Source organism: Tauraco erythrolophus, chromosome 18 (assembly GCF_009769465.1).
Source record: "Tauraco erythrolophus isolate bTauEry1 chromosome 18, bTauEry1.pri, whole genome shotgun sequence".
Lineage (NCBI taxonomy): Eukaryota > Metazoa > Chordata > Aves > Musophagiformes > Musophagidae > Tauraco > Tauraco erythrolophus.
In genome coordinates, this window is record NC_141482.1 from 15243457 (window position 1) to 15256509 (window position 13053).

At 47.4% G+C, this 13053-nt stretch overlaps 1 protein-coding gene across 1 annotated transcript in view; it reads right to left on the bottom strand.

The window, feature by feature from the left end:
• Positions 1-13053, bottom strand: part of NKAIN4 (sodium/potassium transporting ATPase interacting 4) — a 50929-nt gene that overhangs the window by 13944 nt on the left and 23932 nt on the right. The window contains exons 2-4 of the mRNA XM_086622887.1: positions 11662-11799; positions 11101-11181; positions 2335-2532 (exon numbers count right to left, since the gene is read on the bottom strand). Coding sequence (XP_086479013.1) covers positions 2335-2532; positions 11101-11181; positions 11662-11799 — 417 coding nt within the window. The remainder of the gene's footprint in view (positions 1-2334; positions 2533-11100; positions 11182-11661; positions 11800-13053) is intronic.

Sequence of the window (13053 nt, forward strand, 5' to 3'; positions counted from 1 at the left end):
CACAGCTAGGTAATGCTTTAAGAACAGAGATTTCACACTACCATATCTGGAATGAAAAAAAAGCCCACAAACACAGAACCCCCACCTCACAACTTCTAGAAATCATTAAGCAAAGCAGAAAACCTACAGAAAGCACAATTTTGCCTCTCCCTTGCCCTTCTTAACAGGGAACTGACTATTCTGGCTTCAAATGTGCGGCAGACAAGGAGGGAACTCGGTCATGTCCCTCGCTGCATCCCCTGAGCCTCCAAGTTTAGTTGTGTTTTTTGTCCGATCGATCCGGGCTCCCCGCCTGCAGCACAGTACCTGCCAGGCGCTCTGGGAAGGGCAGCAGCCTGTAATAAAATCTGCCTTAAAATGAAACACGGAGAACAGAAAAAAAAGATACTGGCAGGGATCAAAGAGTTTGACCCTCAGAGACTAAAAAGGGAGAGAACTGGCTGACTGTTTGCAGGCAAGGTCTGAGTGAGGCAGTGAAAAGGCTTGTTTTCTGCCTTACCTCAGCAAAGCAGAAGGGAAAAGCTCTATTTCTCCCACTCCATGACAAAATTATATGAGCATTTCTGAGCTGGCAGGAGTTACAGGCGAGGGGCTTCACTGCTGTACCTTTATTACAGGACAAGTAGAAATTTAGTTCACTCTGCATACCTCAGCCCATATGGCTTTCATGCATACAAGTATTTTAGCCTCATTTCCAGGGTTTAGGATTCAAAATCCACTGCAACTTAAATCTCAGGGAGAAGGAAAGAGAAAAATATTTACCTAAATCCTGTTTTATCTTACAGTCCCCTCCTCTCTGTCCCCATCTGGCCCTTTGTGGTGTTTGCACACACGCAGAGAATATTGTCGTGTGCCTTTAGGAAGAAGCAAAGGAGAAAATATATACAGACTCCTGTATATCAGTGTGCCTAAGTTAATAAGCTGCCACAAAACAAAGGTCTATTCCAAACTCAGGACCACTTGGCAGAACCTCCAGCCCGGGGCGCAGCGGCTGTGCCAGCTCAGGCGCTTGGGAAGGATGCTAACAGTGACACGCTTCTGCACTTCAAAAGTCTGGGATGTTCTGACTTCAAAATCTGTCAATCGTTTCACCAAGCTCAGGAGCAGCTCCAGCTCAGCAGCATCAAGCCAGATCAATTCCACCTAACAGCTCTTTCTAAAAAGATAACAGGCTCTGTTCTTCTGGATACAGAGTTTTGCCTTGCTGATACACGTGTCCAAGCAACTCTCGGCTTCATGCAGATCATTTTCCCTCAAGGAGAACGAACCAAACACTAACAGCCAGCACACGGGCCGGGGAGTCCATCCAACTCAGGAAACAGGAGCTTCTCTGTCTGCCTCTTTTTTTTTTGTGACATGGCAAGAAAGGGTCTGAGCCTTCCCCACCCCCCTGCAGTTCACTGGGTCACACAGATCATCCCAGTTAATAGGAAACGCAGGATCAAGACAGTGGAAAGTTGTACCAAAAACGCGTAGAGAAGTACTTGGCACTCCAGAAGCCTGGAATTTCTGTATTTGTTATCCTTTAACATTTCATCAGGGCAAGTTATTCTGTTTCAAGCCAACACTGAAGGCTGAAATGTGAATGTTTCACCAGTCAATGTCCGTTTGTACTTAAAGCAACAAAGCAAAGCAGATTAGAAAGAGGCGAGCTGCTAACTCTGGTGCAGCTACAAAATGCAAGAGTACTGACAAAGTAAGGGGGGCGATGGACATTTTGTTTCTGTTAATTTCACAGACAAGTGAGAAACAATTAACAGTGAACATTAAGGACGTTGAATTACTATAGAGTAATTAAAAAAGCCTGTGGAAGACTCCAATGAGGAAAGAGCTGATGAAAACATTTAATGTATGTATCTTAGGTGTCAGCAGAAAGAAAACATGCTGCTTTCTGCTTCCTTAAAGTTTCTTTCATTTCTGGAGATGAGAATCTTCTCCCTTTGAGTTCTTCACAACAAACATGCACATATGTGCTCTGCCACCCATCACTAAGTCATGTGGAATAAGAGAAATCCTTCAGAAGGGTCTCTGTCCTTGTCAAAACATGAATTTCTACACCTCGATGGGGAAACAGAATGATTTGTTATTGTATGGTTGCATGTGATACATGCCTTCAGGTGTTAGGCTGCTGGTATCCATTTCCAATTCTTCCCAGCAATATTGTTCATAGGAGAGCAGGAGAACAAACAAAACAAAAAAACATTTACAGAGGCTTTTACAATCAGATGACACAAAATGGGGCGGAAAAATATGGGCCAGTCCCTGTGCCTGGAAGAAACCCAACCAGCATCTCCTCAAGGACCGCTGCCCCGCGGCGCTGGGTCAGGTACTCACCGCGATCAGGATCTGGAAGGAGCTGTGCATCACCTCGATGTACCGGTACTCCAGGGCACAGCCGATCACAGAGATGTAGGAATGGCTATCCAGCCCCTTGATGCCAGACATCGAAGCCTCCTTCCTTACACAGCCAGGACCATTTTCACTCCACCATGACTGGTGCCGGGAGATATTAAACGTCAGGAGTTCACTGTCCTAAAGAGGAAAGTTTCAGAGATCTCTATTTACGATAAGTGTTGGACATGCTGTCAGATGGAGGTCATGTTAAATCAATGGAAAACCTAAAGTTTCTGAGATCCCCACCCTCAAGAAATGTTAGCACAGATCAAAATACATAGGCCTTATATTCCTTATTAATAAAAGCGTTTCACAGGCAGGCTTCTGTGGTGGGAACCATTTCTGACGTAGTCCTGCAGCACTCCAACAAACCTATTTCACCATCACATACCATATTTTGGAAGCAGGTCTGAGCAGCAGAAAGACAGTTTCTAGGCTGCAGACCCAAGCACACTTTGTTAGTGGTTTCTGAACCCAGAAAAGAACCCTCAAGTTTTGGGTTTGGGAGATGAACCTTGCAAATCTAGAAGAAGAAAGGTAAACAAGGCAGCATTAAGCACCCTGTCACAGAATCATGTGTTATGGGTATGCTCTTCCCAGCACAGAGAATTGAGAAATATGAACTTCATAACCCCCAAGTGAGTTTCAAAACCCAACAGATCTTCCTCTGATCCTAGCTTTTAACACATCTAGCAAGTTCCCTTACCATTTCTGTCTGATTTCCTTCCACACTCTTCACATATGGTGCTTCTGCATCTCCTGTTGACCTGACACACTGTCAGCCTCAGGTCAGGTTACTCAGCTGAGCTGACCTCGAGCTGATGATTGCAGATTCTTGCTAACACTTCCCCAGCCATCCCTTATCACCTCTACCCCAAGACAGGGTTTTTGTTTTGCTTTTCTCATCTTTGCTAGTTCAATAATTTAAACGATGCCATTGTGGAGGTTACACAGCAAAACGCCACACAAGTAGTGCAGGAGTTTGGTGTGCAACCAGGTGCTCACTTAAAAATTACAACAATTTCCTCACACTTGAGAAAAGAGTGGTACTCACTGGAGCACCCCCAAGAGCTTTGGGATTTTGAGCTCACAGGACATAGCAAAGCTCTCCCAACAGACAGTAAAAGATAAACTCAGAACTGGTTGAATAGATCAGCTGCATGGTTTCACAGATGAGTGCTAAGTGGTGGGTGCCCCAGCAGCCCTCTCGGGTCACTTTGATGCAGAATCAACAACTCCTTTTGACCAGAAAACAGAGCTTGGAAGTTTTATTCTGAAGGATAGATTATAAAATGGATCAGGCAGAGAACATGTGTGTCTCTACAGGGTAGAAATAGGTACTGGACATACACACTCCACTGAATCATTACTAAAAGTTTTAGCACCTATCCGTGACACTGCTCATGCCAGGGTCCTGCACCGTCCCTGTGGGAAGGCAGTGATTCCTAGAACAGCAGCAGTCAGAGCTTGGGATGGTCACACTTCTGAACAGGCAAAACCTCACGTGGCAGCTCCTTTGCCTCAGCTCCCTGTAGAGCCAAGAGGGAAAATCACATTCAAAGCAGCTAATCCAGGCTCCTGCTCTGAATTACCCTCTGGAGAGGGGACTTGTCTCCCTGGCCAATACAGGGAGCCTAGCCAGGTAGTCCTGCAGATACTTCTCTGTGTCTGTGTTCGAATCCAGGGGCAAACCTGAGTTACAAGAGCAGAAAATTTGAAAGCCAGCCAGAAAACCTGCGACTAGGAACCAACTGCCTCACTACGTGCATTGTGTAGGCACCCTCTGCTCCATCACAGACACTCAAAAACAGTTTGCAGAGCTGTTATTAAAATATGCTGCAGGAAGCACATGTTAAGAAATGTGGACAATTAAGTGAGAAGACAGCTGCCAAACTCCTGACATAATCACCACAACAGATGGGATGTGTTTTACAGTAGATGGAGGAGGGCACAGAGATGAAGTGTGGCACCAGTGCAGAAGCTGCCTGAATAGCAAAGACAATAGGGAAAACTCTATTAACAGTTGGGAGTTCAAAGGGAGCTGTCTGCATTTTAAAGGCTATAGGGAATAATTATTAGATTGGCAGCTACAGGATAACACACACAGTGCAAGGTGCTGTGCTACCTACAGTTCGAGAGAGTTTTCTCTTCCAGCTTATCACAATTTTAGCAGAAGAGCCTTTGGCTTGCTCCTTCTGCTGGGCAAAGCTCTTCAATGGCCTGCAGGCATCCCACGTATCGACCAAATTGCATCTTTTCTGCAAAGCTTGTTCTTTCTCTCCCAAGTTTGCACGTTCCAAGACCCATGGATCTTCCCCGGCAAAAGCTTTTCCTCCTGGATGCAGTCAGCCCTCCAACCTGCTGTGCTCTTCTCCCTCTCAAGCCACTCATCACTTTGGTTACAGAAGGAAAGAATCATCTTTCTCGAAAAAAAGGACTCATTCATGTTTCTTTGCCTGGGACTTCCCCCAATTAGCACAAAGCCAAAGCTGTTCCACAGGGCACCACAGGATTTACCCTTAACCTCAGTCCCCAGGGCTTCCCTCTCCCAGCTCACAGATGGTGCCTTCCCAAACCTTCTGCCTCACGGATGCAGAGAGCCCCTTACAGAGGCATCTATGTGTATTTGGCAAACTAAGAAACAGGCTGCTTTCCTTCTTGGATCTCCTTTTTGTCAGTCCTTATAGAATTGGCTGTGGCTGAACTTTGCTGCAGAAGCTGCACTTGCTTGTGAATTAAGCCTGAAAAAGCAGAACAGGTGCTGGGCTGGAAGTAGGCAGGTGGAGGAACAGTAGGTCCTAAACAGCACTCACTGCTTTTTGCCTACAATCACGCTCAAACTCTGTGCAAAAAAAAAAAAATTATACTTCGGTTAAAAACAGATTGGAAAAAAACGAGCACATTTGGATTCTAAAAGCACCACAACGACTCGAACACATGAGCCATCCATCTCACAGATGTAAAATGAATACTGATTGCACACCGGGATTGTGAATGCCCCCGCGTTCCAGAGACACCTTTGCAAATGAGCATCTGTCTGGAGCACCGCAGGGCACGAGGGCAGCACGAATGAAAGGGTCTCAACACGCAAAGCAACGTTGTTCCTTTGCTTGTGTGCCTGGCTGGATGTCCTTGGAGGATACCTGTGCTGACGGAGCACAGTAACAGAGCATCCAAGAAAATCACTTAATTGACCTACGGTTGCCCAGTGCTTGCTAGGAGACTGGGGAGAAAAAAAAACCAAAACCCACAAACCACAACACACCAGGATGTCTCCTGTGGTTTGGCAGCTTCATTGGCTAGGGGAGGATTGAAGAGAAGTGAAACTACGAAATAGGAACAGCACACTAAAATCAGGAGAAAAAAAAACAATTGCAAGAAAGTTCAGGGAACAGCTGTTTCCCAAAACCTTTCTGCAACACTTTTAAAGTCTAAACACACTGAAATACTCCCCGAAGTGCTATGCAGGTTGGAAGATGTTAATCAGTCCCAGAAGTGATCAAGCCCTGCTGCAGGGAGAGAGTGATCCGTGTGTAACCACATTCCCCCTCCTTCCGTGGCAGGCTGCTATTGGAAGGGCTATCCTTCCTCTTTAACCTTCAGCCTGAAGAGAAATACAAGCAAAGAGTGATATGAGCTCCTTCTTGGGAGCATGTTGAAAGCCAGCCAAAAAGAAAAAAAAAAGTCACATCTCACTCTGAACTGCTGTAGCACCTGGTTGCCAACCATTTGCCACAGTACCTACATTTTACAGAGTCTATTTTCCGCTCCCAGCCTCACCCCACTGCGTCCCACGGGGAAAACTCACACCTACCTCTGACACCCACAGAGCCAGCTGTGTTCCCGTTCAAAAATAGTTTTCTGAAAGCTGTTCTGAAATTATTTTCTAAGGGACACTATCAGAGGTGGGTTTATTTCTTGGTGTTAACAGCCTTCTGAACCGCCTCCCCCAAATTTCCTTAATTATCAGGCAAGCCAGCACTATAAAGGCTCTGGAAACAAACTAAACCTTGTATGGGAGCTCCCAGAGCTTAAGAGCAGTATCTTTTTAAATCTTTTCAGTTGGAAACATTTCTTATCGAAATAGCAACTATGATGTTTATCATTAGCTGCATCAGTAGCTGCATCACCCCGAGACAACAGAAGCACCTTCATTGTTTCTCAGCCCACTTGTTGACGACACCACAGCATTTAAAGGCCAAATCCCAGGTTCCAGTTTCTAAATTTAGATGGAGTTGAGGGACAGCTGTAATTACACATACATTTATCCATCCTCCTCACAGTGCATTTTCCAGGTACAAAGTCATCCCAAGATGCCATCCGGATTCTCTGCAATACAAATAACCCCCCATTTGACTAATAAGGGCAGCTTCCATTTCAAGAGGAGATTTAGACCACCACCATGGCTCTGGATCCAGATCAAAGCACTGGGTAGACAAGAAAGACTATAAAGGAAGGGTGGAAACAATAATAAAAATCACCATCCCGAGATGAATAATTCCAGAGGGAAAGACAAACGAATACTTTGAAACTCACAACACCAATTCCTCAAAACCTCTCCGAACGTTTCTCAAGTATATGATGAAGAGTCAATCAGCATGGCAGCTGGACAGACAGATGCTCATATGTCTTACCAGCAGGATTTTAATAATTAACTCAGGCTGGGGGTTGCAGGAAGGAGTATGTCTCACACTCGAGTAGATGGGGAGAAGCTTAACATGTCATTTCAAACACAGTTTAGAAACTTCAGAGATAGCTCCCAACAATTCCTCTAATCAAATGGCCAGATGGACAAAGAGAAAGGAGGGAGACAGAACAGGAACGTCAATCTGGAAATTCGGCTGCGAGCCTCACCGTGGAGCAGTGGTGCAGCACTTTCAGAGAGAGATGCTGTAAGTGTGCTCAGAACTATGAGCAGAACAAGTCAGCAAGGCAACGCTGCCAAAAGCTGCTCAGAGGCGTATCACCATCTCCCTGCTGGTGCTGAGAAGCAACCCTTCCAGTCCAGACTGCTGCATCTCTTGCCTGCTCACTGGGAAAGCACTTCCAGGAAAGCTGGCACAGGCTACACACTTAGGGAGGCCCTTGCAGCAACAAGGGAAGTGCTTTCTTAAACACTGATGCTGATCCATTTGTATCTGGCCACCTAATGAAGTTCTGCTCTGCCACATTTCACACTCTTCTTCCCACTAAGAGATTGCAAGATAAAAAGTGACAGGATAGAAAAATAGAAATTGGGCCAGTTTAGTTCTTCCAAGAAGTAGAGAATAGATTCATAGGGCAGGAAAGAACATTTTCCTCCTCAATAAAAATAACTCAGCATAGTTATAACTAGTACTTAGGAGGCAGACAGATAGTAAGTAGTTATAGCTACCCTGAGCAGGGCTGGCCACAATAGCCATTCTCAGGGTTTCCATAGCCAGGAGAGACCAGGCACTGCTGGAGGAACCTGGAGGATAAAGGAGTGCTTCAGGAACTGATGTGAAAGACAGGAGAAAAGAGGGGGCAAGAGACAGCAAGCAGACAACCCAAAGGAGGAAAGATGCACTGGAGGAGTGGCTGCTTGGTGAAGGAAGGCAAAGAGCTGGCCCCAAAAGTGCAATTCCACAGCCACGCACCTACCGGTCCATATTCTAGTAATGACACTGAGTTTACAACACGGGGGTAGTCTCTTAACCCCTTTGCCAAATTGCTTATGAGCTGACGTGGGTCATTACCTTGCAGACTCCCCAGCCGTGGTGCCCCTAGTTTCTGTTCTTTAGTTCACTGGGCACCCAAAGCAGGTGGGGGGGGGAAAGAACTAGTGCCCGTGCTCCGCCACACTTCTCTGCTCTTATCCCTCACCGCTGTGAAACCAGATCTGGGCACCAGAGCACAAAGAATAATTTGCAGTGAGTGCACGTAACCATTTCCTCATTTTTTCGATTCTCCAGGCTTTTCCTAAACTTGTTTCAGCAGAAACACTTGGCTCCTTCCTGCCCTTTCTCACCCCACCTGAGTTACCACCCATCTCAGCTGCACTGGGCTGTCATTACCAGCCACCAAGTTCACAAACTCCATTCCTTCTAGCTCGCTGCCCTTTCTGCATAATTTTGTCCTGATGAATTAGCTACTGCTGACAGATCTCCCTGGCAGGCTGCCCTTGTCAGGAACACAGAGGGGTGAGCATGGGGCTGGCAGGAATGCTGCTCTCCCACTCCCCAGCCCTCTCCCACATGCTCACCAGGAACCACAGAGGAAACAGCACCTGAAGACCTTCCTTGGAGCTATCAGCACAGCAACAGGCCTGTTTGAAACACTCCCCAGCATATTCATGCTTAGCCTAGTAGTTAATGAGTTAGTGTTTCCCTGACCAGCTTCATCAGCCTCACTCCACCAAAGCTCTTCTAACATTTGCAATCCACCTGCTTACTGCCAAGCTAAGTACAAGCTTTGACTTCTCACCAGGAACTAAAGGGCAGCTTCATCCCCAGGGCCCCGAGGGCACACAGATGTACCTGCTCCTCTGCAGCATGGCTGCTGTTAAGCCCCAGCTGATGCTGCCCTGTCCTTGCCCCCTCCAGCAGTCTGTCCAACACTTGCTTATCCAGCCCCAGGTGTCCTTCTGGGGTCTGATCCCAAGACTGGAGGGATCAATAAGACCCTGCAGATGTCAGCTGGCTTTGGATCAGGTTCCTAGAGATGCAACAGGAGAGCAATGCTACTCTTGAGTGCAGCCCACAAAGCACCATGCTGTCCTACAGAAACATTTCCTGTTTCAAGAGTATCTTTTGTCCCCATGTGGAAGCAAAGGGTTTGTTTTGCCATTATAGAGCCAAAGAACTTCAGTGAAAGGGGAGAGGGAGGAAATAAAGCAGCATCATGAGTTTTTTTTCCCCTTACAACACTGCCTTTTTAAATGAAAAAACCCTCACGAAGAACAGAGGCAAGGTTGTAAAGGATATTGCCACCAAACAAGCACAACTACTCTGTTGTTTTTAGCAGTTGCCACCAAACTACCACCATGAATTTCTCACTGCAGCGCTGGGGGGAAGGCCACCGAGTTGATAACAACTTACACCGCAGCCTGATTCTATAAAAAAAAAAGTCCCCAATCCCAAGTGACATCCTGTAGGCTAAATAAAGAGTCTCTGTGTGCTGGCTTTGCTAAAACGAGCCGCAGCACAGAGCAAGGCTGAGACACAGCTCCTCCGTAGTGGAGAAAGCGGAGTTTGCTGTGCTGTCGGAATTGCGGAACGGCAACGCAACGCGTGGCAGGGCTGGTTGGGATTAGTAAACGTGAGTAATCAGCTGGCTGGAAGCAAACACTGGCTGTCGGACAAACTCCCAGAGCAGTTTATCAAGCCAATATTTCCCCCGCAGAAGGGAGCCTTCAAATAGTTACATAAAATTCTTCTTTAGTTGGTCACGGCCAACACTGAGATCATCTCAGGCTGAGCTCTCAGACCATGAGTAATCACTGGTTTGGGCAAGAACTCTCTCAAAGTTTCTATGGATAATTGAGAAGGGAAATGGAGATTAATTGAGGAATTAGGAACTTACATTTTCTTATCTGCAAAGGATTTACTCTGTCACTCATGACTTGCTGTAGGCCTGATAAAAAAACCATAGTGCAGTTCCAATTATGACTGCAACTTAGATGTATGACCTGGGAATTTAAGCCTGATGTAGAGTGCTCCGAAACAAACCTGTATCCTATAATCACTCTGAGCCTGCTGAGCTACAGCAGCACTTAGTAATTCATTCCTTACAGCCCAGGCTTAATTTAGGGCCTGCCTCCCATTTTTATTATTCCTGACTCACCTCCTATTAAGCAGCCAGCAATACTTATCTGGTCTTCACAGAGCTTCATAAATTAACTCACAACACCCCTGGCCAAGAGCCATGAATAACTACCACTGTGTTTAAGAAGGAAGAATTAAGACAGAGAAGCCACATCACCTCCGAGGCCGCATCCAGAGGGGATGCACCAGCCTCCTCAGCATCCCTTTGCTTTGATCTCTCTTCAGCAGAGAGAAAAACCTTCCCCAAAAGGTGAAACAGGAAATATTTTGCCTGAAGTGGCAACAACCAGGTACCTACCCTGCTGCTGAAGGGCACTAGGTCTTCAGCAGGGCTGGGAGGTAAAAAGACATCAAGAGCTGGTTGGGTATGGAATTACAGCAAAGTCCTTGGTCCAAGCCAGCTCGAGTCCCTGCTGTAGCTCTTCTCTGGGACAGGCTGGCAGAGAGCACACTCACTGCTGCAGGACCTCCAACTCATACACCTTCTTCCCAAGGTGTTTATCAGCTCACAAGAGGATCAGCTGTAATCTCATTAGCTCACAGCCTTCCTCAGCCACCTCTGCATCACGGCTGAGAATTAGCCTGCAAAGCCCATCTCCCCCAGGACAGCTCCGTGGCCAGGCTTGCTCTCACCTTCAAAAAGCAAACACACTCTGCCTGCTGCAAGGGCAGGTTCATTCCAGCCACCACCTGCACCAAACAGCAAAAGGGCTACAGAAATCAGAACTAGTGCCTCATTTTTACCATATGATCAGCAGCACTCCTGCACCCCCTAACAAGACAGCCCTCTCCATAGGCAAGAGGGCTGGACCTGCCCCTGGGCAGCCCCCTGCCACCCACATCACTCCCTCCCTTGTCTCCCAGCCAAGCTCCCTCCCTTCGATGCAGAGCCTGAGCACTCACCCATAAAGCTCTTACTCACCTTTGAGAGTCCTCCCACTTCTAAGTAAAAGCAGATGATGAAGATGTTCCAGGTAACCCAAATTGCAGTCCAGATGGCATACTGGAAGGGAATGGAGGGGAGAGAGAAGCAATAAACATTAGGAAGCCACTGGAATTAGTTTATATATATGGGATGCAGCTGGAGGCAGTTGATGCCCTGAGTCAGCACTGCAATGGTTTTCTTTTCCTCCGTTTGTTTCCCAGATGCAGATGGTCCCTTCCCTGATCGGAGACACAGGGGCAGAAGTTTGGAGGGAGTGGAAGAGCTTCTGTCATGTGTTCCAGCACCTAGTTCTCCCCATCTGTTGTGCAGCATCTCGGTGTTACTTTGGCACCAGTAATAATTATCCGACATCTCCCAAGTTTGGAGGAAGCCCAGTGAAAGTGCAGCACACTGAACAAACGTGTTCCTACGTGCAGCACCTCCTGCTCAAACTGTTTACAACGCTCACGCCTGACTTCCCAAGGGCTTTACTCAGTTCCTCATCATTCACTGTGTCCCACCAGAGCAAAGGCTCCGAACGGAGCGGCCAGTACTTACCACCACGATGTAGCGAGGTCTGTACTGAATAGTGCCAAAGAGGCCGAGGATGACAATGATGATGTGGAGGAAGTTGGCGAGGATAGGGGCCCACTGGTATCCCAGGAAATCAAACACTTGCCTCTCTAATGCAGCAAGCTGGAAGGGAAAAGGAGAAGGAGAGTTACAGCCCCTGGGCTCGTGATGTTTGTTCTCAAGGTTTTGACGTGCTCCCGGAGCAAATCACTGCAGGAGCTGAAGATGTTACTCCATTCCCAAAGCAATTTACTGCCTACGAGCCAGGTCAGTAGGACAGAACGTGTGTCTACACTCTCCTATCCCACTTTGTGCTCGCGCTGTCTCCTCTGATGACTGAGCTAACGCAGACCAGTGAGCTCCAGTGCCCGGGCGGGACACGTCCTCTGTTTTGGGTACTTTGCCATGGGGGGTGGCCCTGGCAGAGGGCAGGGGTGAGAGCAGGACGGTGACATCTCAAACAACTGCACCAGGACTTTCAAGAGCTCATTTCTCAGAGCCTTCAGCATCACTCCATCATTCCTGACACCTCCTGTGTTTCTGCTCTCCGGCACCCATCCATCAAAGCGAGAAAGAGGAGCAAACTCTCTCCTCCACCTTCCCCCCACAGAAAATGCCACCACTCAGCAAAGAAATTCTGCAAACACATCGGTTTTCCAGGAGGACAGGCTGTGCTTCTCTCCAGCACTAATAACAGGGTTCAAGGCTAGTACTATGTTCTAGAAATAAAACTCCTTTACTGTTGAAGGACTGGGCCTGATTTTCAGATCATATTTGCGTGAAGACGTGCTTTTCATCTGTACCCATCAGCTGTGTACCAGGCAACAAGTCACCTGGATCTGAACTGCCACGATACGCACGCAGCTGAGAGCGCAGTCAACGTGTCGTTGCACGGTAGCCTTTACATCCCCCCCCGCCCTCAAATAGTATGTCTATAGGTGAAACAGCGAGGGGAGGGGGCAAAACAGTTCTGCAGGTTTTTCACCAGCGCCCAGCCTTGTGCAGAGAGATCTCCTCTGTGCTTGTCCTCCCTAACGCAGTGCCACCAACCTCCCCCCGCCGGCCCGCGGCTTTGCTAGTGCTGAGGCACCGCAGATTTCCCCGCCAAGGCAAGATTCCCAAGTGTCTTTAAGTACCATAGTAGTACGCCGGGACTGCATTATGACGTTTCATATTTATTTTCACCTAAACAGGCTATTTACCATCGATAGTCAATATTAACTTAACTACTCATTGGACATTAACCATGGATGATCCTAGTCCGCTGCGCGTCACCAGCTATGTGACATCTTCTGGCTTGGCTTTTCCATGGCAGCTGGGAACCCAGAACTGGAGTGTCTGTCATGGCTCAGAGCATTGAAGGACGTGAGCAGCTGC